Here is a 24,584-nt window from a genome sequence, read left to right as displayed (position 1 = left end):
CACGTTTAATTTGATCGTTCGTGTTATTTAATTTTTTTTATAATTAATATTTTTATTATTATGAGATGATAAAACATGAATAGTACTTTACTCGTGACTTATGATTTTAAATTTTTTTCAAATAAAACAAAATCAAAGCTGGGCTCGAAAAACCATGGCTACACTTGAAATGGGACGAAGGGAGTACAGGTTATTTCAGGTTACAAAAGCTTGACTAAATTTATAGACAAATATAGTAATATTTATAATACTAAATTAGTTTAGCCAAATCAATAATTGAATATATTTTTATAATAAATTGTCTTGGGTTAAATATGTTACTATTTTTTTCTATAAACTTGGTCAAACTTCAAATTGTTTGACTTTAAACGAAGGGAGTATTTGACTCTTTTTCTAAGTTAATGTTGGTTGATAAGATTATAAAAAATATAGTATGGTTTTTAACCCAAAACAAACATATTATTAAAACATATTCAATATAAGATTTAATAAAACCAATTTAATATTTTATATATTACTAAATCTTTTCTATAAATTTGATCAAACTTAATAAAATTTCACTAAAAAAATCATTCCATTTATAATATGAACCTGTATGAAACGGAGGAGTAATTAGTCATTATCATTATTATTACGAGCCGTATGCACGCGCTGCCTCGCTCTCGCCTCGGCTTCGGGTTCTTCGCGTCGATGAGCTCGTCGGCGGCGAGGGTGGGCGGCGGCGGCGGAAGGGACCCGAGCAATAACCCGGCGGTGGGGAGGCTGCGGGAGCTCGTGCAGCGCGGGGACGCGGCAGGTGAGGATGGATCGGGCTCTCCCCCTCGCTCTCTGTCTCTCTCTGGTGGTTGTTGGTTGGGGACTTGGGGGAGTTGGAATTGAGGAGAGGGGGGGGGGGGGGGGGGGTTTCTAGGTTTGGGTCATGGTATCGCATGTGCGGGTGGTGGTGGGTGTGGGCGGATTGGATCATTGAGTTGGGGGCGAGTAGTTGGGGAAATTTGTTTGGCCTAGTGTTGAAGAGGAGGAAAAATGAGGCAGTAGAAAGGGATTCTTCCGGTGATTCCCTGACGGCTTTGCTGAAACAGCATTGGTCGAACTCAAACTATGGTTGTCTCATTGTATGAGCTAGGACCACAATTTTGAGGAGAAGATTCTGCAGTTGGAGAGCTTGTTTGCTCTCTGAAATCATGCTGAAGTTAACAACAGATAATGTGGTTTCGCTGAAAGAGAAGGATGATGTTGAGATTATAGAGTAGATTGTTCTACCTTGTGGGTGCTTTCATTTTATCATGTGGATACAGCATCCTGACTTGGAATTGCTTGTTCTTGAATGTTGTTGAATCAGATGGCTGGGAGAAGTCGTGGGAGGCCGCCGTAACCCCGTGGGATTTGGGGAAGCCAACACCTATCATCGAACATCTCGTTAAATCAGGAACTCTCCCAAAGGGGAGAGCTCTGGTTCCAGGATGCGGCACGGCAAGTGAATCAAAAACCCCATTTGCCATATGCTTATGCCTGCTTTCTTTTCCCCGCATGATCATTGATGCTTTCCTTGTTCTTGTTCCTGCCCAATGTACAAGAACAATTATATTATCGGTTCAAAGGATATCCAAGGATTATTGTAGGAATTGAAACTATAGGATTTTTTTCCTCCATGTATCATTCATTTCATAGGATAGATCCTACCAAATTCCTAAGTATTGTAGTCTTACAACCTTATTCCATATGATTCTTGGCATGAGGTAAGATCTCTTGGAAAAATTCCTATGGATTGGAGTGCACGTGGCATCCTAATCTTTTACTTTTCCTATTCCTATGATTTGGAAATCCTTTGAATCGAATATTACGAGGGTCCTGCCTGCTCGGTTGTTCCCTTTCAATACCAGTTCAGAGAAACGCCTAGGGGTCTTCTGGCTAGCTCCACAAGGTGGTGAGCTAGACGACCTGGGTTCGAAGCCTCACCCCTTTTAATTATTTGATATTAGGTCCTTCCCTAATATTCGCGTCTTTCAATACCAGTTCATGAAACTTTTCCAATGGAGGCGCTTCTGTGTAACAGGGATATGATGTGGTTGCTCTGGCAAGCCCTGAGCGATTTGTTGTTGGCTTGGATATTTCTAGTACAGCTGTGGAGAAGGCTAAGCAGGTGAGCTGTAGTCGAGTTCTCGATATCACTTATGAGAAGCTATGTTAACTTAATTAAGCTTGCAACCTAGAACTTCACAGATACTTCACTTTGAACCCCCCCCCCCCCCCCCCTTTTTTTTTTGAAAGTTAGGCAGGAGGATTGCCTATTTCATTAATAGGGAACTTTTAAGAACATTTCAGTACATAAATGGTAATATAGTTTTTGGTTAGACCCGTTGCTCTAAAATTTATATAGAAGTATCTAATCCTTTTATCCGTTGGTATACCAGTGGTCATCATCTTTGCCAAATGCAGACTGTTTTACTTTTCTGGCTGACGATTTCTTCAAGTGGAAACCAAGTGAACAATTTGATCTTATTTTCGATTATACGTATGTGCTAATTTTATCCTGTTGATTTCGTATTCTTGTGGCATCTTAAATGACCTTTATTAATATACACAGGTTCTTTTGTGCACTTGATCCAAGCTTGAGGTTGGCTTGGGCAGAAACAGTTAGTGGGCTTCTAAAACCTCATGGAGAGCTAATCACCCTTATATATTTGGTAACTGAAGAATCTATCTATTCTTTTGTTTACTTTTCCATTGAGGATGTCATGGTACTAATCATATCATATTGTGCTGAGGTCTGAGGCTTGTATTCATAGCCTATCCTTCTGAAGACATAGCCTCGTATGCACTCGCTATTTCTGAAGACAGAAAATAGAATTTAGGTAGGGTTAACTATACAAGTTGTCTTATGGACTGTTATGCAAGGAGCTAGCAATGTTTATCATGTTCTGTTAGATTGACAAAAGTTTTGAGGATCAACATAGTGAGTTATTTTCTACTCTTTGGCTGCTATTTATGATAGCATATACATAAATGGGCAATGGGGAAATTGATTAAATTGGTTTTCATAGCTTGGTGTAAATCAATGAGGTATTGCCTCTAGTGTTCCTAACTCGAGAGCTTTCAACAAGCAGCCAACTTCTGGCGGCCGATTTCTTATTTAGTCATTTCTAAATCATGCATCTACAGATATTAGGATGCACCTGAAAAGTAGGAAATTGGTTTTGAGCAATTAGCTGAAGCTATTTGTGCATACTCCGGTGATATTACAAACGGACCTGCTAAAACTTCTTTTGACATCATTCCAATATATTTTGCTTCATCCATATTGAGGCAGTTCTCTAAAACAATAAACAGAACTAATTTCAGCTCGTTACCCTAGCATGCACCATCTGTCAAGTGGGTGTAAAATTAGTTAGGAGCTAGCAATTCACTTCTTTTGATTTAATAAAACTGTTTTGTTCGCCGTAAAGAGAATCTCTTATTACAGATCAGTGACCAAGAAGGAGGACCACCATTCAATAATACAGTCACCGAGTAAGTCATTTGTTCCCTCGCCCCCAGGGCAGACATAGGCTTTATCTGAGAACCTTCCGTTTTTCTGTCTTTGTGATGCAACTTGTGTTGTGCAAAAATCTTACCCAGTACTCTTGCGTTGTCCTTTCCGCAACCACAGCTATCAGAAGGTTCTAGAACCATTGGGTTTCAAGGCTATTCTCATGGAAGACAATGAACTAGCTATCAAACCGCGCAAGGTACATGATGTTTTTGTTGAGTAGCTTTGTAAGACTCTTCCTGTCCTCAGGATTCATTGTCATGGCCTATCCAAATCACAACATTGTCACTTACATGAATGATTTCTCAACTATGTTATAGTCTTTAGATAGTTTTTGCAAAAGCACAAGAGATTGTGTGCCTTTGAAACTTGGGATTTGTTACTGATTCCTGTGGGAATTGATTGATCTAACATTCTAACTCCTACAAAAATCACTGTAAAAATCCTGACTCCAACTATGAGGGCTTGCGTTATTGTCTTTGATTTTTGACATCATTTTTAGGGTCAAGAGAAACTGGGAAGGTGGAAGAGATTTGTACCCGGATCTTCTCTATAAAGAAGGGATGCAGCGTTCATGTTTCTTTCTTGGGCTCGCTTTCGTTGTCGATATTCAATTCTTCATGTTCAAGATCCAAGAACATGTGTGTATGCGTGCAGTCCAAGACTCAACAAATGTACTCCAAATAAGCTCGCGATGCTGTCAACTTGTCGTTGTCAGGCGATTTCAGCATTCAGAACAAGTGAACAGCCTAGTCTTGCAGCTCAAGATGTAACTGAATGAATTAGGGACAAAAGGAATAAAAGATCCTAGAAAAATGAAGGCACTATAACTGTATGACTGCATGATGGATGAAAAATAATCTGAACACTAAATTTCAAACTATTTGAAATTCTGATACAAAAATTTGCATAAGATGTACAGAATCATAACATTACCGGATACTTCTACATGAGAAGACATGTCTGCATCTCCGAGGAAAACGTATCACGCACTCACATGTAACAAAGTGGCAAATAATAAATTGTTAAAATTTCCAACTTTCACTGAATTCTCGCGCATTCAGAAAACATCCACCCAATTTCACCTGCTTTAGCCTTTCCGTTACCCGTCGAAATCTCAAACGAATCCGAATAGTCAAGCAGCAATGCAAACATGGGCCTATCCGACTCGAAACAAGCCTGTTCCTCTGACAGATGGGCCATGGGCCCATAAAGCGGACCCGACCAGGAAACGAAGCCCAAACCCCCCGCCTCTCTCCGCATAAAGCCTCGCCAAGCAAAGCTCTCGGAGTCTCGGGTTCTTCTTATATCGCAAGAAAGGAAAAAAAAAAAGAAAAAAAGAGAGAAAAAACTCACTGCATCGCCTCCGCCTCTCGCCGCCATCGCCGCGATGAAGCTGGACGTCTCCGCCATGGAGAACAACTTCGCCGCCCACGCCGCCGGCGGCGAGGACGACGGCGGCCTCTTCGGCGCCGGCGCCGACCTGCCCGCCATGGAGCTCCCCACCTGCCCCGCCGACGTGAGTGCCCTAGCTTTGTCGATTTCGATCCCCTTTTGCCGCGATCTGATTCTCTTAAGTTTCTAAACCCTCGATTGATCTCTGGTGGTGTGTGTGGGTGGGGGATGCGGGCAGTTCGACGGGTTCCAGAAGGAGACCAAGGAGATGCTGAAGCACAAGAAGGGAACGACCACGCTCGCGTTCATCTTCGACAAGGGCGTCATCGTCGCCGCCGACTCCCGCGCCAGCATGGGCGGATACATATGTGAGCGCTCGGCCCTCTTCCTCTCTCGCGCTTCGATTTTAGGGGCGTCTTAGGGTTTGGCAGCTGCGCTTAATTTGTGATGCGGTCGTGTGATTCGGGCCTGAGAAGTTTAGATCTTAATGCGGAATTTGATGCATTGGTCTGTCGATGGGTGGAGTAGCAAGAGCTTATACTTATAGGTGCATGGAAAGTTGCGGACTTGCGGTTATCTACGAGATTTGTGTTCTCCAGTGATATTTAGGTTTGGAATTGATAGGGAGATTCTTAATTCAATAACTAGACTAGACTAGAGTAGGGAAATCTGCATACAGTGGTTCTTTTACACTTTATCAGAGAACGAAGGAAACTAGTTGGTAGTGTTTGGTTATGAATGGTGTGGTGAAGGCTTTATACTGTAAACTAGTTTATTTAGGAAGATAGTTTACTTTATTTAGTGTTAATGGATAGCGTAGAACTATTTGTCGACAGATTGGGATTTGATGTAGTGTAGATAAGCTAGGTTTCTGGTGGGAAAAGGTTTGCTTTGAAAAGATTTACCCTAGGATGCAAGTTGTGTACAGTGGTACATGATGAGTCAAATGTTTTGCGAAGGTCAGGCTTTTATGCTTACCTATTTATCATTTATGCTCTTTGTGCTTTGGATGGATATAAAGTTCAACCCTGTACTCTAGAGAATTACACTGTTTTGTGTGGAAATCACTGATCTGAACTGACAGTACAACACAATGACCCTAAGCGCTATTATTTTCTTATTACAAGTTCTAATCCTTTTGTAAAAACTTGTCTTTGAATATTATCATAGAAAAGTAACTTTGTCAAAATGCTTGTTGCTGTTTCAGAAGACCTTGCTTTATTGCAAGGATGGTCACTTAATCTTTCTTATTGGGTCTTAATATCACATTTCTTCTTACCTGCAGCTTCGCAAACTGTGAGGAAAATTATTGAAATAAATCCGTACATGCTTGGAACAATGGCAGGAGGTGCTGCTGATTGTCAATTTTGGCATAGGAACTTGGGCATCAAGGTTAGATTTCAACTTGATTGTACTTGCATTTCATCATTGCAGAGAACTAAAAGTAGGTTATGCTTTTCAGTGCCGACTCCATGAGCTCGCGAACAAGCGGAGGATCTCTATTGCTGGTGCTTCAAAGCTTTTGGCCAACATCCTGTACTCCTACCGTGGGATGGGACTGTCAATTGGTACAATGATTGCTGGATGGGATGAGAAGGTGAATTCAGCCTACATGCCTTTGATTAGAAGTCTTAAGTTTATGTGCTGTGTGCTACTCTATACTTAATGTGTTCTATCTCGATCTAGGGTCCTGGCTTGTACTATGTTGATAGTGAGGGCGCAAGGCTCATGGGAAGCCGATTCTCTGTTGGATCAGGTTCTCTGTATGCCTATGGTATCTTGGACGAGGGGTAGGTTTTATCTTTTATTTACCTCCTTTTATGTTGCTTTGCTGCTTGCTTATACTGTGTTACTTACGTATGAACTTCCGCTTTTCAGTTACCGCTATGTGATGCCAGTTGAGGAAGCTGCTGAGTTAGCAAGGCGGGCTATTTACCAAGCTACATTCCGTGATGGGGCAAGTGGTGGTTGTGTTAGCGGTATGCTTTCTGTTTACCGGTCTCTGCTTCATGATATCTCTTGTGATAATTTCTATTCCTGTCATGTTTCCACTTTCCACACAACTGTCTGCCTTAATTATGGCTTGGATTCATATTAAATCAATCCATCTTACTGCATTTAACAGTAACATCAAACAACCTTTAGGGTATATCATTGATACATTGTTAGTCATCAACAATTTTTATTAGATATGCATTTTAGCACCTTGGTAACAGCATTGGTGATCCAATCAACAAATAATGCTGAAGTACCTTTCGCTTGTTACGATTGGGGGAAATTATGTGTGCTACATAGGACTTTTGGAGGGCACAGTTACAAAATGAAGATCCTATTGATTATCTGCTGACTGCACCCCGCTTTTGTTAGTTCAAACATGAATTGTGGGATTGTGCCAGAACTGACGTTATCCTTTTGTTTGAATTTCAGTTTACCATGTTGGCCCGAACGGCTGGACGAAGCTTTCTGGAGATGATGTTGGGGAGCTGCACTACAAGTACTACCCGGTTGAGGCCACTCCTGTCGAGCAGGAAATGGCCGATGCCCCAGCTGCTTAAACCTCCCTCTGCCCAATCTGGCGCATGGTATCCAGGGCTGTGAACTGTAGAAGCGCCCCTGTCTATGAACTTGTTTGGACATGTTTCTCTCGTCGATGTTGAGAGATCTCTTTTGAGATCAGCTGATGTTTCTCATTAACTTTACGTTACTGCTACCGCAAATGTGATTGTAGACTCGTATAGATGCTTTTTATTCATGTTTCCTTTACATTGGTAGTGCCCCGACTCCGTATGCCTTGCCTGTGCTGCGTTCACCTATGTTTCTCGATATCACGCCTTTTCGTTGCTGAATACACATAATAAATATCACTAATTTTTATGTATAATCACTAATTGATTAGATTCAAACTGTTGAATTGATTAGATTCAAACGGTTTGAGAGCTCTATATCCAACAAATTTTTTAACCTGGATATGTTCAGGGTTTACCCAACCATTTAGGGTGGGGTTACCGCCATCTCATGTTTTGGTGGTTACCACAAATACTGTGAGATATACTGTTGTTTCATAAACTGAAAGGGTTATCACATGTGATAACCACACACGGTTTTGCATATTGTAAATATGCCTGGCACTCTAGCTTCAGAATTTAATGGACATACTTTTACTCCAATAACATTTGAATAAATCATTATGTTTCTATTTTAGAGAAAATATACTCCCTTCATCTCAAAATAACCATATACTACCTCTGTCCCAAAATATAAGCATTTTTAGCTATGAATCTGGACAGCTGTGTCCAAAAGTTGTAAAATTTTGGAATGGAGGGAGTACTATTCTAGTTTAAATTTAAATTTGAACTTGAATTACAACGAGGGGATGGAGGGAGTAACTGTAATTTGACCTGCGTCGATCTTGCGTTGTGTTGCGGGTGCGGCGCTGCAGCTGCTAACCTTCCCACGCCACGCGCAGCGCGACGGTTGGCCTCCGAGCCGTCGGATTTCGCAACCAACCCCACGACCCCTTCTCCCCTCTACTAGACTAGAGCGAGCAGAGCAGCCGGCGATGCGGCGGCGCCACCGCGAGCAGCTGCCTCCCGGGGCCGACCGCGAACGCCTCCTCGCCGAGGAGGTCCTCTACCTCCACTCCCTCTGGCGCCGCGCCGCCCCCGCTCCCATCCCTCCTCGTGGCTCCGGTTCCGTCGCCACCCTCCGCCGCGTCGACCGCCGGAGGCGCAGGAGGCTCGAGCGCCGCGCCCAGGAGCAGCAGCGGGAGGAATCCGGCCCGGAGTGGCCCCTCGCGCCGTCTCCGCCCGCCTCCCCGACAACCTGGCACGACAACAAGGCCGCCTCCTCCCCCGCGCAGCGCCCGCCGCAGCAGAAGCAGCCTTCGCCTGGATCGCTCTCGCAGCGAGCCGCGCTCCGCGCCGCCGAGGAGTTCTTCTCCAACCGCGGGTCGGACGACGACGACGAGGTGGTGGAGGAGGAAGGGTCTGAATCGGAGGGCGAGGAGGCGGCGGGGTTCTTCATGGGGCTGTTCGAGCGGGACGCGGCGCTGCGGGGGCACTACGAGCGGGGGTGGGAGGGAGGGGAGTTCGTGTGCATGGCGTGCGTGGGGAGGAAGGGGAAGGCCAGGAGGTTCGCCGGCTGCGTCGGCCTCGTCCAGCACGCCCGCGCCGCCACCCGCTGCGGGAGGCCCCGGGCGCACCGCGCCTTCGCCGCCGCCATCTGCCGCGTGCTCGGCTGGGACATCGACAGGATGCCCAGCGTCGTCATCGACCCCCGCGGCACGCTCGGCCAGGCACTCGCCGCCGCCGAGGCCGCTGCCGCCGTCGCTGCCCAAGAGGTAGAGGTCTAGCTTGCTCATTGCTGAGGCTGCTAGCTAGTAGTATTACTTAGTCTGATTCAGTTCTTGATTTCAGAACAATGTTGATGCTGTTGAGAAGACGATCTCTTCTGAAGATCAGGTTGCAGAGAAGGTATGCATCTTTTTTTCAGTAATGTGGGTGTAATGTTGCTGTGCAAATTAATTGAATGTGTTACTGATCTTTGGTCACATTGTTCTTGGTTGTTTCATTTCAGGAAGATGTTGAGACTGGAAAAAATGACGGATCTTTGAGTGATGTGGATGCGATGAAGGTGCACAACTTATTAAATTCTTATTGATTTCTGTTGAGATTGTTGGCTAGGAGAAATCTGACTAGTTTTACCTTCAGGAAAATTCCAATGTGGGGAAGAACAGCTCTTCAATTAATGACAATAATGGAGATGTTCATGAGAAAGGGAATGGTGGAGCTTATGAAAAGGTTTGTGCCTAGCGTTAGTCACCTGCATAAAAAAATAACTCTAATAGAATGTGAAGTGAACATTTTGTTGTTCAAGATAATACTACTGTTGTTTTCTCGTCAATCTCCTATTCTGATTGAGGAGTACATAAATCACCTGTTTGATTTTTGTCTGGTTTTCACATCACCTCCCTGAAACATAACTGTTGTGACAGCTTATTCATGTGGATCTTGATAGTAATACTATAACTAATATGATTTGTAATGCAAACTTGAAAGGACATAATCTGCTGCATACACGTGAACTGAAGAAAAAGGCTTCCGTACTATCCAAGCAGGCATGCTCATCACAGTCTGGTATGTAGCAGAGCTTCAGTGTTTGTAGGATAATTCCACTAATAAGTGTAATTGAGGGCAAGCGTATAAGTACAATAAATCATTATCTTGAATTCTGGGCTCTACCTAAGATTATCTGATCTACACTATTGCAGTTTATATAAACTGCTGTTCTTTGATTACCTGATTGAGCATTAGCTCATTCTCCCACCTGAGCACTAGATATCATATTAGAGAGAGGTCTCTACCTCTGTGACCAGTTGTATTCATTTGTAATTGCTTGAAACGAAGGTCCAGCTAGTTGGGTGTTGCCCTTTATTTGAAGTGTGACAGAACTAGTACAAATATCTCCTCTTTGACAAGGGCAAAAGAATGAATAAAATGCTACACTGAAATTTAAAACTTGTGATTCCAAGTAGACTGTTAAGTGTTTCAGTACAAGTTACAGTATTACAAGCTATGATTCTACAAATACAAACAGTCAAAGGCTGCTCTCTAACTTTCAAGGGAACCCCAAATATGGGGGTATCCGGTTATGTGTCGGAACTTACAATTTGACCCATATGGAATGAATATTTCTAGGCACCAAAAATGTGGAGGTTTAATAATGAATATGTGCATGTTCAAGCTCGCATGAAGAGAAGAAAAACACACGAATGCCGTCCATTCTCAGTCAATACCACATAAACAGCCTTGAATTGCTGCCAATCTTCTAAAAAGGGGGAATTTCGATGAAGTTAGCTCTTAGCCTGTTTGACTATTTAAGAAGGATGAGAAGTGAGAGGCCATTTCCTTGTTTGAGATAGACAAGCTCAAGCCGATCACTTCTTAGGTTGGGGGAGACTAATTCTGATTCATTGCTTAATTAGAAGAACGATACAATCCATCCTTATATAGATGGAGCTGGAGGAGAGTAATTCTGATTCATTTCTTAATTAGAACGACACTATAATCCATCCTTATATAAATGGAGGGAAGGACCCAACCTAACAGACACTATCCAATTGACCTACCGTAGGATGACGGAACCGTTGCCTACGGACACAAGGACCTCGACCTCTCAGCCCACTACCCATCACCATGGTTGTTAAGGGGTCGCTATGGCATCGCTATAGCACTAAGGCGGTTGCGGAGGTCAAGGCGTCCACTCCGCCTTATGTTTCCTCCGCCTTAGAGGCAAAACGAGTACAGAAAGGGAACATGAAAAACCAGTAGAGAAAGGGAAGGAAGAAGAGGTAAGCTCATCATGGAACCTAGATGGCTTGTAGAGAAAGAGAAAGAAGTGGCCAGAGACATTGATGGTGGCTGGTGCCTCTTCTCGTCATGGTGGCTGGTGCCTGGTGGCGTACGATGTCTCTTAGGGCATAAAACACGTGGGTATGAAGACTAATGTTGGTCTTTGGTGGGCTGGCTGCCTGGCTTAGTGGGCCTTTTACGGTTTTACCAATTTCCTTTTTTTTTTCTTCCTAATTTCTCTACCATATCCTCCACTAATCACGCCTCAATCATCTCATAAGGCGTCGCAACACCTTACGCCTCAGCGCTATGGCACTAAGGCAGTGGTGGGTCGCCTTAAACCGCCTTACCACCTTAACAACACTGCCCATCACACATGTCTAGTTGCAGCATTATTTGAAATGGATATTTGTATAATAAAAGAAACTGATCAAAGTGCCTATTCAAGACACAGGCAAGAAAAAAATATTTGTAATTTGCTGGAAACTAGTGGTCGTACTATCTGAACACCAATTAGGAAGGCCGATGCCTTCTTTACTTAAAAATACGGGTCCATCACAGAATTTAAGAAGACCAAGGCACAAATCTTAAAATATACTACTACTACACGTCCAAAATACAAGGCTTTATTAAAATCAATACTCTTAACTTTGGACTAAAAATTAAACTGACAATATAGATGTTTGACGTCATTTGAGAGGTAATAAATAAATAAATTTGTTGAATTGATCAGAACAAAAGTGGAGTGAAAACAGTTGACGATGTCAAGACATTTCTGACAATTTTTTTCCTCGCAGACATTTCTGATACTTAGGAGCTATGTATATCTCATAGCATTAGTAAAGAGGTTAAGATGGTTGTGTTCATCCTAGATGCAGAGGCTGGTATACCTCCTGTGCCCTAACGTTTAATACCAATATCTCTAAAAGATTGGAGGAAACATCAATGGTAGATACAAAGATTTTCTTATCTATTCTAACTTGTATGATTAGTTTTAATATCTCCTTTATAACTACCTCTGTGCATGTCCATATTCAGCGAGAATCCCTTACATTTAGAAACAGAAAGAGTATTGCTCAAAGATGTATAGGATGTATACCTCATAATGGGAGAAACTTGGGACCTAAATTAACCTGGATATGCTACAGCTAATAAGTATTCTTTTTTTCAAACCGCTGATCTGCCAGGACATGTAACAAGTACTACTTTGCAGTCCATGTGATGAGAAGGAACTGATTAGCGACTATCTGATCGGACAAGCCGAAGAGTCTTTGATCTTGTAGTACATTGGAAGGAGGCAATATCATAGTCACTAGTCAGCTATAGACAATGTTAGTTTTTAAGGGGAAAATGATGTATATCCTATCAATATGCTTATTAACAATCATGCATGGGATGTTAGTCCAGTTTACTCCCCTTGAAACATTTCATTGGATCACTTGGTTAATAGTATTTCTTTTTCTTTTTTTCTCTTTATACGAGTTGTATTTTCAACTAAAATTTTGTAGAGCTTTTCCTAGAAATTTTCTAAAATAAATGACATCATTATCAAAGTTCTAAAATATTTTCATGACTATTTGCTTGAAATTTAAAATCTATATGTTCAATTAGTCTCAAGTGCTTTCAACCTATGTAAACAGTCATAAAAGAATGTTAAGAGGTACGTGATAATGCATATATCAATCCCACCCAAATTTAATACAACTTATATATAGAGAACCATAAAATATAAATATTGTTAGGGAGTAAGGTGAATGGTTCTCAATAGTTAAAGGTATAAAATGAGCTGAGAAATTGTTTAGGGGTTAAGTGGTCTAGAAAAAAAAAGACTTTTTTTTCTTTTGTTTTCTTGGCGGATCATACTCTCTGTTAAAAAAAATCATTTAGCTATGGGCATGTTTTCAGACTAAATGTTTTAAACTTTGACTATCAATATATGAGATCAAGTATTTTGATTAGATAAATGAAAATCAAAATGTGTGTAGAATTGCCCCAAAGGTACTTTCGTTATGTAATAATTTAATTGGGTATTTTAATGTTCTGTAGTAGTCAAGGTTTACGTTTGGAGGCCATGTCGATCTCAACAACATGCAATTTATTTCTTTTGCAATTTTTATTACATTTTTAATTGTCAATTAGTATTATTCATTTTCCTGCCTTCTTCTATCTTTTAAGTTTATCTTGTTGGCCGTCTTTCTAATTTTCTTTTCACTCTTTATTATTCTTCTCTCAAATGGAGCCCTTCCCACCAATCACTTCTTGACCAGATAAGATGCTCCACTGTCCACTCTAGTTCGTCTTTCTGTATTGTTTTCTTGACCAGGTCACCCTCGTGGAAGGACCGGGTTCTAAATAATTTGTTTAACGGGACTTAGCTTATTTTACTTGACCAAAGTAGGATTGGTTATGAGTTATGACGATATATAACTAATGCGTTTGCCTTTCTAAACACCTGCATGCAGCATGCACGCATGACCATTCTTCTTTTTCTATGGATATTACTCATAACTCTAGGAGGGTGGTTGCATAGTGTGGTTCGATCGACAGACTAGGCATGCATAATTTAGAGGATTACTCAGTTGACACGACTCTTGTGCCGCTTAATATCATTTTCATGCTGACTTGTTACAAATAGAAAAATGAAATGCTTCTCTCTCCCAACCACCCCGCTGATTAAAATCTTCCACTAGAGGGTGATAACTGATACTGTAACACCTTTGTTCAGATATTCGTATCCACATTGTCAGTACCTAATAAAATTAGACCGGTGCTCGTCCGGCCGACCTGCGAAAAAAATACTACTCCTATATAGAAACCGATTGCTAAGTGAAAACATGATAAATTAAAAAAAAACTTAAATTTTGTTTACTCCTAAACCATTGTAATTGATCAATGAAGTTTCCTAGAACCACTTAGGGTGTGTTCGGCACTCCCTCTTCCTAACCCCTCTCTCTCGTTTTTCGCGCGCATGCTCAAATTGCTAAACGATGTGTTTTTTTTAAAAAAAGTTCTTATACAAAAGTTGCTTAAAAAATCAAATTAATCTATTTTTTTAAAAAATAGCCAATACTTAATTAATCACGCACTAATGGGCTGCTCCGTTTTCCGCGAATACTTTTCCAGATGGGAACATCTCTGGCAAACACAGCCTTATAGTCGTAGCAAGATTTTTTTTTATTTTCTAGAACTACTTGTACTCGTAGCAAGATTTCAATTTTGGAAAATAGTATCCATTATTGATAAAGAAAAAAATAGCGAGATAACTTACGTGTAAAAACGGTCGGAAACGATTGGAATAGGTAGCATCTCTTTCCATCGGAATATTTATCATTGAAACTATTCAGTGTTGATATTAATATAATACAGAAAGAAATTAGAAAAAACAAAATTTAGGTACAGCCAAAAAGGGTAACGGTCGGAAACGATACCCCTTATACGAAAACGGCGCTCGGTCGATCGGGAATTTCCGTTACTATTTTCTCCCAGCACTAAGTGTTTCCAATTTAACTTGAATTAGTGTTAACATGTTATATGTAACATACATAGACCGTAATAACCATGGATTCTCTAAAATCCAACTATATATCTCAGACGATGTTTCTCAGCTACGTCACGCATCAACATCACCTACAGAGCCAATTATATTGTTCATCACACATGACCATACATGCAGCATGATCTTCAAATACATGGTGTGTCCAATATATATTTGTATATTAGGTCAATCGGAATATGCCATGTATTGTAACGGGTCATACAACTGAGGATGAATTGCATGGGCCTAGTATATTAGTAGTGGTTCGAGCATAATGCACTGGATCCAACGTTTTGTTTTTTTTTTTAAAAAAAAACCTTTTGGGGGAGCGGTGGTTGCACGCTTCGTGCGTATGGGAAAGAGACTAGAGATATAGAGATGCCAAGAGTATATATTACTCTTTTCGTATTTTAATATAATATACCATTAACTTTGTTTTGTTGAGATACGTACGTTTGATCATTCGTCTCATTTAAAATAATTATATGATTATCATTTATTTTATTGTGGCTGGATTTATCATCAAATGTTCTTTAAGTATGATATAAATATTTCTATATTTATAAAAACTTTTAAATAAAATGAATAATTAAAAGTTGATAAAAAATCAACGTCGTTATATATTAAAATACGGAGGGAGCTGAGTAACATTTAGTTTATATTACTCCTACTTGTTATCATTTTCTTGTCAGGTATAGCTACTAGTGGTGACTGGTGACTGAACAAATGAAACATAAGAGCTTAAAAAGACTATCTTGCCTGCCCTCACCCATAACAGCATTAATAGATTTCTTGGCTCGCAGTTAATTATTAATTAAGATGCTGGGTCAACTCAAAAATTTGTATGGTAGGATATATATGCTATTCACCTAATCTTAAGGAGGTTATTTATTGAAAAAAGTAAAAATAAAATTGTGAGTCTCCTATATATTAGTTGCTCTAGCTTGAGAAGTTGTCTGCCTAGGCTATCTTTGAATTGTTGGTAGCATCTTCCGCGCGCTCTCCAGCACCTTCAGGCTTCAGCTAACCCGATAGACAGCTCTAGGTAAACTTATTGTCGATCGATCTCATAATAGTTCATTTCGTAATTAAGCACTCATTTGATGTTGCTGATCGATGAGCAGAAGCTGATATTATTGGTGTTCCGCATATATATATAATAGACTCTCTTACACAAATTAAACATGAATTAATCGTACAGAGATATATATCGATCGATCGGTCATGGCGCCGCCAGCCGCTGTCCATGAAGGAACCGCATGCATGGCACCTGCAGGCCTGCAGGGCGCCGGTAGTCGCGGGAACTCGAGCTTGGAGGCAGCGATCGTAGCCGAGGGCTCATCCGCGATCCAGAAGCTGTTGGTGTGGGTGTACAACACGCATGGGAGATGGCCCAGGATAGCCGAGTACAACATGAATGACCTCAACAGCAAGGTCTGTGAGCTCGTCAGGGTCATGGAACACGTCGGCTCCATCATGAGCGAGGCCTGGAGCAACGGGCGGCCGCCTATCCACAAGGCGGATATGTGGATCTGGAGAGGGATCGAGCTCAGGGACAGCGCCATGGATGTGCAGTCGAGGTTCGACGAGCTCGTCCGCAACAACGCCCCCTGCCTTTCCATTTGCAACACGCCTCAGTACCTGAGAAAGAGATGCCTGCTCAACTTCGAGGCATCACGGATCACCTCGTTCGCGGGTCTCAAGAGAACTACGCGTCGGGCAGCGTGGAGCGCGTGTCGCGGCCGCCTAAGGACGATCGCGAGTTCGCCTCGCTGTCCAAGTCGTCTCCTCAGGACCATGGCTGCGCCTTCCCGGCGGTTTGCCAGTTCCTGGACAAGGTACGCATATGCCTGCATGCGTCTATGTATTAAAAAAAAATATCCGTGCGTTGCAACGACCAAATGATCTATGTTACTTCCTCCGTCCCAAAATATGAGCATTTTTAGTATAGTGACAAGTTAAATATTTTTAATTTTAACAATTAATAGCAAAATATATATATAAAAGATCATTCATGTAAATTTGATGTTTTTAGATTTATTATTAAACAAACTATCATAATATGTAATTCTTTTTATTTAAAGCATCTTACTTTTATATATATTGTTGGTCAAAGTAGCACCTCGGAGACTGTGTCAGGGTCCAAAAAATACTACTTCATCCGTTTCACAATGTAAGTCATTCTAGCATTTCCCATATTTATATTGATGTTTATCTAGATTCACTAACATCAATATAAATGTGGGAAATGCTAGAATGATTTACATTGTGAAACAGAGGGAGTATATTTTAGGACAGAGGGAGTAATAACTATAATGTTCCAGCCAAGCACCACGGTCGGCCAAGAACCTGCGGTGACCGGGCGGACGCCGGTGCACGCGGCGGACAGCTCCGGACTCGCCCAGCAACAAGAGGAGGCGGTGGCGGCGGCAGCTGGGAGGGTGCAGCTGGGAGTGTTCACGGAGGTCCCGGCCATCTCGTCCCAACGCCGCGAGAAGTTCGCCGTGATGGTACGCGTGAAGGCGCCGGCGTACACCAAGCAGACGAGGGCGCCATTGGACCTCGTCATGGTGCTGGACATCGGTGGCAGGATGAGGGACGAGCTGGAGCAGCTGAAGCAGGGCGCCAAGTTCATCATCCACAACCTCACGCAGCAGGACCGCCTCTCCATCGTCACCTTCGGCCCGAGGGCAGACCGGCTCTCCGAGCTGACTCCCATGACGGAACAAGGGAAGAGGTCGTCCAACGAGGCGGTTCAAGCCTTGGAGGCTAGCGGTGGTGTCAAAATAGGTGCAGGCTTGAATGTGGCATACGAGGTACGTTACGTTCATCTAGTTTTTTTTTCTATAGAAGGTATTTTTTATCTGGCTTCTGCATCCAACCCTATATATATACACACACACATATGTGTGCAATTTTTTAAAATTAAAAACTTAACCAATCATACATGGAACTTAGCCTTTTTAAAATTAGAAACTTAGCTATTATACAGCGAACTTAGCCCTCAAATAAATCAATCTAAAATTCGCTCATATGAATATTTGAACTCGGTATCTTGAGGTGCTATTGAAGTCACTGGAACTACTAGGCTATATTGTCCTTTCACTTCTAACTAGCTAGCTGTATTAACAAATCTCTCCCATTTTTCTCATTTTCTCTAATATATCTGGGTTAGCTTAATTAGTTTATCTGTGTTAGCTATATATATATATATATATATATATATATATATATATATATATATATATATATATATATATATATATATATATATATATATATATATATATATATATATATCCTGTCCATATTCCTATTACTACTATGCCCATATTCGTGTTTACGGTGTAGCTAGATTTTACCGTACGTGGTGATCGCATTAAATTTTCTAAATTGTCCCCACACATAAACAAATACTCCCTCCCTCCGGTTCCATATTAATTGACGTTTTAGATAAGATTAAGATCAAACTTTTATAACTTTAACCATCAATAACTTTAAAAATATTTAGTTTAAATGAACTAAAACAACATATATAGATTTATCTTTCAAACCATTATAATAAAAGTAAACATACATTTATTTATTATATATATTATAATAAAAAATAAGATCAAAGATATATCTTGTAGACCATGTCATTGTTCAAAACGTTAATTAAAATAAAACCGGATGGAGTAGTAGAGTATAAAATTAAAACCAAATGATCAAATTTTTTCTATACATATCTTACCAACGAGAGTGAACAATATATTATATGATGTCAGCGTCAGGGATAAGTAATAATATGGGATATGAGGTAGAGGGGAGAGAAAGACGAGACATAAGATTGTTGTCTAGCACATGGTCTAGCTTAATATCATATACACGATTCATTTCTTTAAAAACATAATTAATAAAAATCCGACTTCTATATACATATATAGATATACATAGACAAAAAAATTATAGGTTTTTAGACTCAAAACCTCAGGAATAAGGACCAATGCAAACAAAAAAGAGATAGCAGAAGGACTGAGAAACGAAGCTAAACGAGGACTAAGCTTCAATCTTCTCAGACAACAACCCTTTGCATCGCTCTCTGCTTAGAAACTTTTGATCTTATAATTGTACGTACTACTAGTAAACAGTCATCTATTACTGCTCTATCCCATGTTGCGTAGTGACCACAATGAGTCGGTCTTAAAAAACCTCTGCACCAAGCAAACTCGTCTTCCCTTGAGTTCCCGAGAGAGGGATTAGAGAGGGTATATGCTGATCTACTCCGCCACGCCGACTCTCGATCTTAGGCTGTGTTTAGTTCAACGCAAAGTTTGGATTTTGATTGAAATTGGAGATGATATGACTGAAAAATTGTGTGTGTATGACAGGTTGATGTGATGGAAAAAGACTGAAGTTTGGATCCAAACTTTGGATCTAAATACAACCTTAGTTTCCTGTCATCGTCGAATCTGGCTATGAGCCTAGGGAAGGGAGGAGTAATCTATATATCGTTTAGGTATGACGCAGAATATATAATTAAATAGACAACAATCATCTGAAATGGTGTTTATGCGATAAGACATCCAAATCAGCGTACTAACAATATGCCTATATCATATTAGTACGAATGAAAGAGAGACGGGGAGAGAGAACAGCTATCCTTGCAACCCAGTAGTAATATAATCAATATTGTACTATATATGTTGGAGGAACGGGAACCGGGTCCCTTGTCTTCCGAGGACCCGGGGTATCGAAAGCCCGCAAGATCTACATCACTAAGATATCAAGAAGAGCATCGGTACCTACAAGATCTACATCTCTGAGGTCTCAATAAGAGCATCGAGACCTACAAGATCCATATCTCTAAGCCATGATAACCATCATGAACTCCTTTATCTTGACATCTTTGAAAAGCTCGTCCAAATCAACGAGACACTATGTTAAATAGCAGTGAGAGCACGTGTGGGGCCCTGGGTGCGCCTGAGGGCCCCAGGCATGGAATGTCCCCTGGGGGTGTGATACGCCCTAGGTACGCAATGGTCCCGAGGCATAGCTACTATCCCGGGGGAAGACTTAGATCGTGATCTTGGAAGGGAGCCTGGCGTCTCTCTCTGCCCTAGGTTCAGTGTGGAAACTTCGCTCGGCGGTCTATGCAGGGTGGTGGGCCCGGAAGATTGACTGCAAGCAACATCATGATGCTAGTTGCAGGGCGATGCGCAACGGATGACAACTCAATTGCATGCATTGGGGATGTGGCACTGTATGTGGCCTTCAGCGGGCCCATGTCGTCTGAAGGAATAGGAGCAGAGTGGTGTGTCGCGTGCTTGTCATTCGCTGCATGGCTTCGCCATGAGGCTGCGCGACGCGTGGCCAGTCCATGGCGCATTGGGGACATGGCAATATATGCGGCCTTCAGCGGGCCCACGCCGTCCGAAGGAATAGGAGCAGAGCGGTGTATCGCGTGTCTGTCATTCACTGCATCGCTGTTGACGAAAAATCCGCGCCCGGCCTGGTGCCAAGTCTGTGTTGATGCGAATCGTATCAACAAACACACGAAGGCCTGGGATATCTGCTTAGCTCCACTGCAGGTCTTAAAATATTGAATAGATGGGGGCGTGCCAGTCGGTTTGATCCTACAATTGACAAGATGTATAAACGGACGATCAAAGAGCTGATCGACCGATAAGCTGATATAGTAGTTCCAATTGATGCCGATATGGTTTTGAGCAATCGGCTATATGTCCGATGTAGATTTATAACAGTGATATAAAGACAATCGGATAAGCAAAGAGAACTTATAATAATAGAACAATATAATCCAATAGAAACCAATTGGCCGATAATGATACGATAGAATAAACGTTGATCCGATGGTTAAAACATACGTCGGTTGAAAATCCGATGTCGTTAATCCAAATGATTAAGTAAACAATGAAACCTTTATTGCAATCGGCTAACACCAACTTGTATATAATCCTTATAAGCCGATACAACGTCCAAATAATTCATCGGCTGAAACCCCGATGATAGCCTCATCGACAATTGAAAAGCAATTTAGTTCTTACAATTCCAAACACCACTTAGTAGATCAAACTCAATTGATGCAGCACTAAGTATAAAAGGAAGTATAAGGTCTAAACAATCAAGCCTTTGATTGATTTTCAGTGTGGTGGATACCCTAACTAATCTAAGCCAACAAGAAAACCCTAAAAGGACCAGCCGATATAGAATAAAAACATTCTCAACTTAGATTGAATAGGGTATATGATAGATAGGTGTTTACATAGACAAGATTAGAGTGTCGAGGTCCTAGCCTCGCCGATACAAACAAGCCATAACAAGCCTTACCCCTTGTCGGAGAAAAACGAAAACTAAAAGGGTGGCGATGCGCCGTAAGTGTTTATTGATCTTTGTAGATAATTTACAGGGACCCCGGGTGTACATGTTTATACCTATAGGCTGATAAGAGTCCTAATTGGATACGACACAAACTTTTCTAAAGATAAAAGGAAAAACATAAAGTCCTTATCAAACATGACACAAACTTTCCTAAATACAAAACTTGCCTAATTAATAGATAAACTTAAGCCGTCATATCATGGTCTTCATGACTCCTTGAACTCGATCTCTATTGGATAAGCTTTCTATCGGCTGATTGTGCTCTTTAATTAACCGGATCCAGAGAAGAATGTTACCAAATTTTGGTGTTAACAATGGCGCGCGCGTGGCCAGTCTCTTGTTGGTCGGTTACACAAGGATTTGTTCCGGGCCGGGAATGATAGGTATAACAAGAAATTTATAATAGGTACAACAAGAGACAGGATTTATTCCGGGTCAAGAACCAATTTACTCATATTAGGTACAACAAAACATCTGGATTAGTTCCACACCTCTTGATTAGTGGATTGATTCATCCGGATTAGTTCCACTCCTCTTGATTAGTGAATTGATTCCTGATCTCTTATTGTCCCTATCATGAGTAAATTGGTTCCTGGCCCGGAATAAATCCGGGTCTCTCGTTGTATCTATCATAAATTTCTTACTATACTTGTCATTCCCGGCCCGGATTGAATCCTTGTGTAACCGAACAAGGCCCAAACACTAATGCGCGATCGATCGCGGTAGCGATCGGGTAGCGATCACCACCCCTCCCCCCTCCCTCCTTCCGCGTTTCCTTTTTTGGCACCGCATTACTTTTTTATTTTAGTAAATTTATATACCTAAAGTTTATAGACCCAAAGTTTATAAATCAAAAGTTTATATTACTAATTCAAATTTAAATTTGAATTCAAATATTTTTTATAGTATTTCTATACATCTAAAGTTTCTTTATAGACCCAAAGTTTATAAGTCAAAAGTTTATATACCCGATTCATTGAATCGGGTATATAAACTTTTTACTTATAAACTTTGGGTCTATAAACTTTAGATGTATAGAAATACTATATATAGAAAATATTTGTATTCAAATTCAAATTTGAATTAGATATAATTCAAATTCAAATTTGAATCGGGTATATAAACTTTAGGTGTATAAACTTTAGATATATAGAAATACTATATATGAAAAAATTTGAATTCAAATTCAAATTTGAATCGGATATATAAACTTTTGACTTATAAACTTTAGGTCTATAAACTTTAGGTGTATAAACTTTACATGTATAGAAATACTATATATAAAAAAATATTTGAATTCAAATTCAAATTTGAATCGGATATATAAACTTTTGACTTATAAATTTTTTTTCTCTAAACTTTAGATGTGTAAACTTGAGGTGTATAAATTTACTAAAATAAAAAAGTAATGCGGTGCCAAAAAAGAAAACCAGGTAAAGGGAGGGAGGGGGAGGAGGGGAGGGGGGGCTACCGATCGCTACTGGATTGGTAGGGCGATCGATCGCCCTTTAGAACTACCCAATGGAGAGTACTTGCCTCTCTGCTAGAGGAGATCCGTTTGTCTGACATACTACATCATCCACTTACAAATTTCTTTCTCAAACTTTATTTTGCAAGGTGCTGGATCGGCGGCCTCGGCGGGAAGCGCGCCGTTTGAGTGGCATCATTGTCCTCTCCGATGGAAAGGACATCAGACTACTGAAGGAAAGCTTGCAACTAGTAAGGAGAGACAAGTTTGGCCAAGTCAAGGGGACGAAAAGTTTCGAGGAGTCGGACACGGCCGTAGCGGTGAGGCGCCGGTTCCGAACCTACACGTTCGGCTTCGGTTCCTACCACGACCCACGCACGCTCTACTACCTGGCATCCCAGGGCTTCGGCACCTACTCCTTCGTCAACGAGAGCGTGCAGAACATCAGGGACGCCATGGCACTCTCCATCGGTGGCTTGACCTCCATTGTCGCGCAGGACTTGGAGGTCACCATCAGGGCAGCACACCCAGGGGTAGAGATCTCCTCCGTCGACAGCGGTTGCCATGACGTCTTGTTGAGCTCCAACAAGCACAAGTCCATCGTCCATATCAAGGACCTTTTGGGCGATGAGGAGAAGAACCTGATCGTCTACGTGAACGCGCCGGATCAGGAAGAACATGGCCAGCTTGCGACGGCCTCCATGGCCAAGCTCTTGACTGTAACAGCAGAGTACAGGAGCCCCCTGTCACAGGAGGATCTGATCAGGGCGGACGAGGCTGCGGCGTATGTGGAGAGGAGACCAAAGAAGAAACTGCTCGATGGCCATGATCTCTCCCCAGAGGTGGCCTGCGAGATGTACAGGCTGGACGTTGTGAGCCGTGTCTGGGGCATATGGACGGCGATTCCAGTTACCACAAACCCAACGTACACCACCATCAAAGGGGCAGTGAAGCTGTGGGAGATTGAAGGCCTGGACGAGGACGATGTCGTGAACCAACTGGAGAGCCTTCTTGCCACCATCGATCCTTCCGTGCAGCCTAGCGCAGACCCTGACATGGCTGCTCTCAGGAGAAGGCTGTACAACGATCTCGATAAAATGAGGACCGAGTTCTCCAAAAATGTGATGGCAGGGTTGCCCTACGTGCTGTCGTGGCTCAGCTCACACCGGTGCCAGCGCGCCGCTACACGGGTTTTCGCCAGCGAAAGCTGCTTCCTTACCGTCAGGATGAAGAACATGATTGCCTCAGTTGAGACCGCGCTGGCCTACATCATCCAGTAGATAGATCAATAAACATGCGGCATCTTGATTTTTATTACTACTCAATTACTCATCTGATCGAGATGAAATCCGATCCATCCACACCGTGTTCCCATGAATAAGAGGTCCCTACCGTCTATAGTGCCCATGTACAGTTCTGCTCGACTGCATTGCTGACATTGTATGTATTCCATTTTTCTAAACTCATAGTACATTTGTATATCCAATCTATGTATACACACAGGTTGTTTGTGAATTTGTGAGGTATAAGATCTGTTCGTCTTAATTTTGTAATGTATCAGATCTTTGGATAACTCATGTGCATGCCAAGTTAACATCTGCCCCTGATATGTTCTCTGGTGTGGGGGTGCCAATTGCCAAGGCGGTGGGTTGGCAAAACTAGATCAGTTTGCGCCGCTCACCATGCGCATGCGGCATGTCGATGTTGGGGAGTAGGGGATTTCTTGTTGATTTAGTCTGATTCAGTTGTTTATTTCAGGAGAACTTTGATGTTGGACAGTATGGGATTTCTTCTGAAGATGAGGACGCAGCAAAGGTGTGCAAATTTATCAGTGATGTGGATGTAATGTTGTTGTGCAATTTAATTTTGAATGTGTTACTGATTATCCAATAGCAAACTATTGTAGTCAATAGAACTGCTGTTCTT

General features: G+C 41.6%; 3 protein-coding genes and 1 pseudogene across 4 annotated transcripts; all 4 read left to right on the top strand.

Moving 5' to 3' along the window:
* The first annotated feature begins 621 nt into the window (after positions 1 to 621).
* Positions 622 to 4,412, top strand: LOC127776629 (probable thiol methyltransferase 2). The gene is made up of 8 exons (XM_052303112.1): positions 622 to 796; positions 1,343 to 1,473; positions 2,057 to 2,143; positions 2,415 to 2,515; positions 2,588 to 2,687; positions 3,464 to 3,510; positions 3,650 to 3,728; positions 4,032 to 4,412. The coding sequence occupies exons 1-8, from the start codon at positions 643 to 645 to the stop codon at positions 4,083 to 4,085; spliced, it is 753 nt and encodes a 250-aa protein (XP_052159072.1). The 5' UTR covers positions 622 to 642; the 3' UTR covers positions 4,086 to 4,412.
* A 406-nt stretch (positions 4,413 to 4,818) lies between these two features.
* Positions 4,819 to 7,695, top strand: LOC127776627 (proteasome subunit beta type-5-A-like). Its single transcript, XM_052303111.1, has 7 exons — positions 4,819 to 5,048; positions 5,163 to 5,292; positions 6,210 to 6,316; positions 6,387 to 6,521; positions 6,611 to 6,714; positions 6,803 to 6,903; positions 7,352 to 7,695. The coding sequence occupies exons 1-7, from the start codon at positions 4,920 to 4,922 to the stop codon at positions 7,477 to 7,479; spliced, it is 834 nt and encodes a 277-aa protein (XP_052159071.1). The 5' UTR covers positions 4,819 to 4,919; the 3' UTR covers positions 7,480 to 7,695.
* A 679-nt stretch (positions 7,696 to 8,374) lies between these two features.
* Positions 8,375 to 12,712, top strand: LOC127777888 (uncharacterized). Of its 2 annotated transcripts, none has more exons than XM_052304510.1 (6): positions 8,375 to 9,263; positions 9,340 to 9,396; positions 9,500 to 9,556; positions 9,634 to 9,723; positions 9,982 to 10,059; positions 12,488 to 12,712. In XM_052304510.1, the coding sequence occupies exons 1-5, from the start codon at positions 8,484 to 8,486 to the stop codon at positions 10,009 to 10,011; spliced, it is 1,014 nt and encodes a 337-aa protein (XP_052160470.1). In that variant the 5' UTR covers positions 8,375 to 8,483; the 3' UTR covers positions 10,012 to 10,059; positions 12,488 to 12,712. The 2 variants fall into 2 exon arrangements, with proteins under 2 accessions (XP_052160470.1, XP_052160469.1); XM_052304509.1 differs by having other exon boundaries at positions 8,376 to 9,263; positions 12,462 to 12,712.
* Positions 12,713 to 15,775: 3,063 nt separating this feature from the next.
* LOC127777541 (uncharacterized) lies at positions 15,776 to 24,144 on the top strand (annotated as a pseudogene).
* Positions 24,145 to 24,584: the final 440 nt, after the last annotated feature.

This window comes from Oryza glaberrima, chromosome 6 (genome assembly GCF_000147395.1).
Source record: "Oryza glaberrima chromosome 6, OglaRS2, whole genome shotgun sequence".
Classification (NCBI taxonomy): Eukaryota; Viridiplantae; Streptophyta; class Magnoliopsida; order Poales; family Poaceae; genus Oryza; species Oryza glaberrima.
This window is presented reverse-complemented; position numbering and strand designations above follow the sequence as displayed.

What these genes read in the sequence shown, in the direction of transcription:
- LOC127776627 (XM_052303111.1), top strand. Translation starts at nt 4,920, where the DNA reads ATGAAGCTGGACGTCTCCGCCATGGAGAACAACTTCGCCGCCCACGCC. An exon ending in ATAGGAACTTGGGCATCAAG is followed by an intron (nt 6,317 to 6,386) that starts GTTAGATTTCAA and finishes TATGCTTTTCAG; the next exon opens with TGCCGACTCCATGAGCTCGC. An exon ending in TATGGTATCTTGGACGAGGG is followed by an intron (nt 6,715 to 6,802) that starts GTAGGTTTTATC and finishes TCCGCTTTTCAG; the next exon opens with TTACCGCTATGTGATGCCAG.
- LOC127777888 (XM_052304510.1), top strand. Translation starts at nt 8,484, where the DNA reads ATGCGGCGGCGCCACCGCGAGCAGCTGCCTCCCGGGGCCGACCGCGAA. An exon ending in CCGCCGTCGCTGCCCAAGAG is followed by an intron (nt 9,264 to 9,339) that starts GTAGAGGTCTAG and finishes TCTTGATTTCAG; the next exon opens with AACAATGTTGATGCTGTTGA. An exon ending in ATGGTGGAGCTTATGAAAAG is followed by an intron (nt 9,724 to 9,981) that starts GTTTGTGCCTAG and finishes CAAACTTGAAAG; the next exon opens with GACATAATCTGCTGCATACA.
- LOC127776629 (XM_052303112.1), top strand. Translation starts at nt 643, where the DNA reads ATGCACGCGCTGCCTCGCTCTCGCCTCGGCTTCGGGTTCTTCGCGTCG. An exon ending in GCAGCGCGGGGACGCGGCAG is followed by an intron (nt 797 to 1,342) that starts GTGAGGATGGAT and finishes TTGTTGAATCAG; the next exon opens with ATGGCTGGGAGAAGTCGTGG. An exon ending in GATCTTATTTTCGATTATAC is followed by an intron (nt 2,516 to 2,587) that starts GTATGTGCTAAT and finishes TAATATACACAG; the next exon opens with GTTCTTTTGTGCACTTGATC.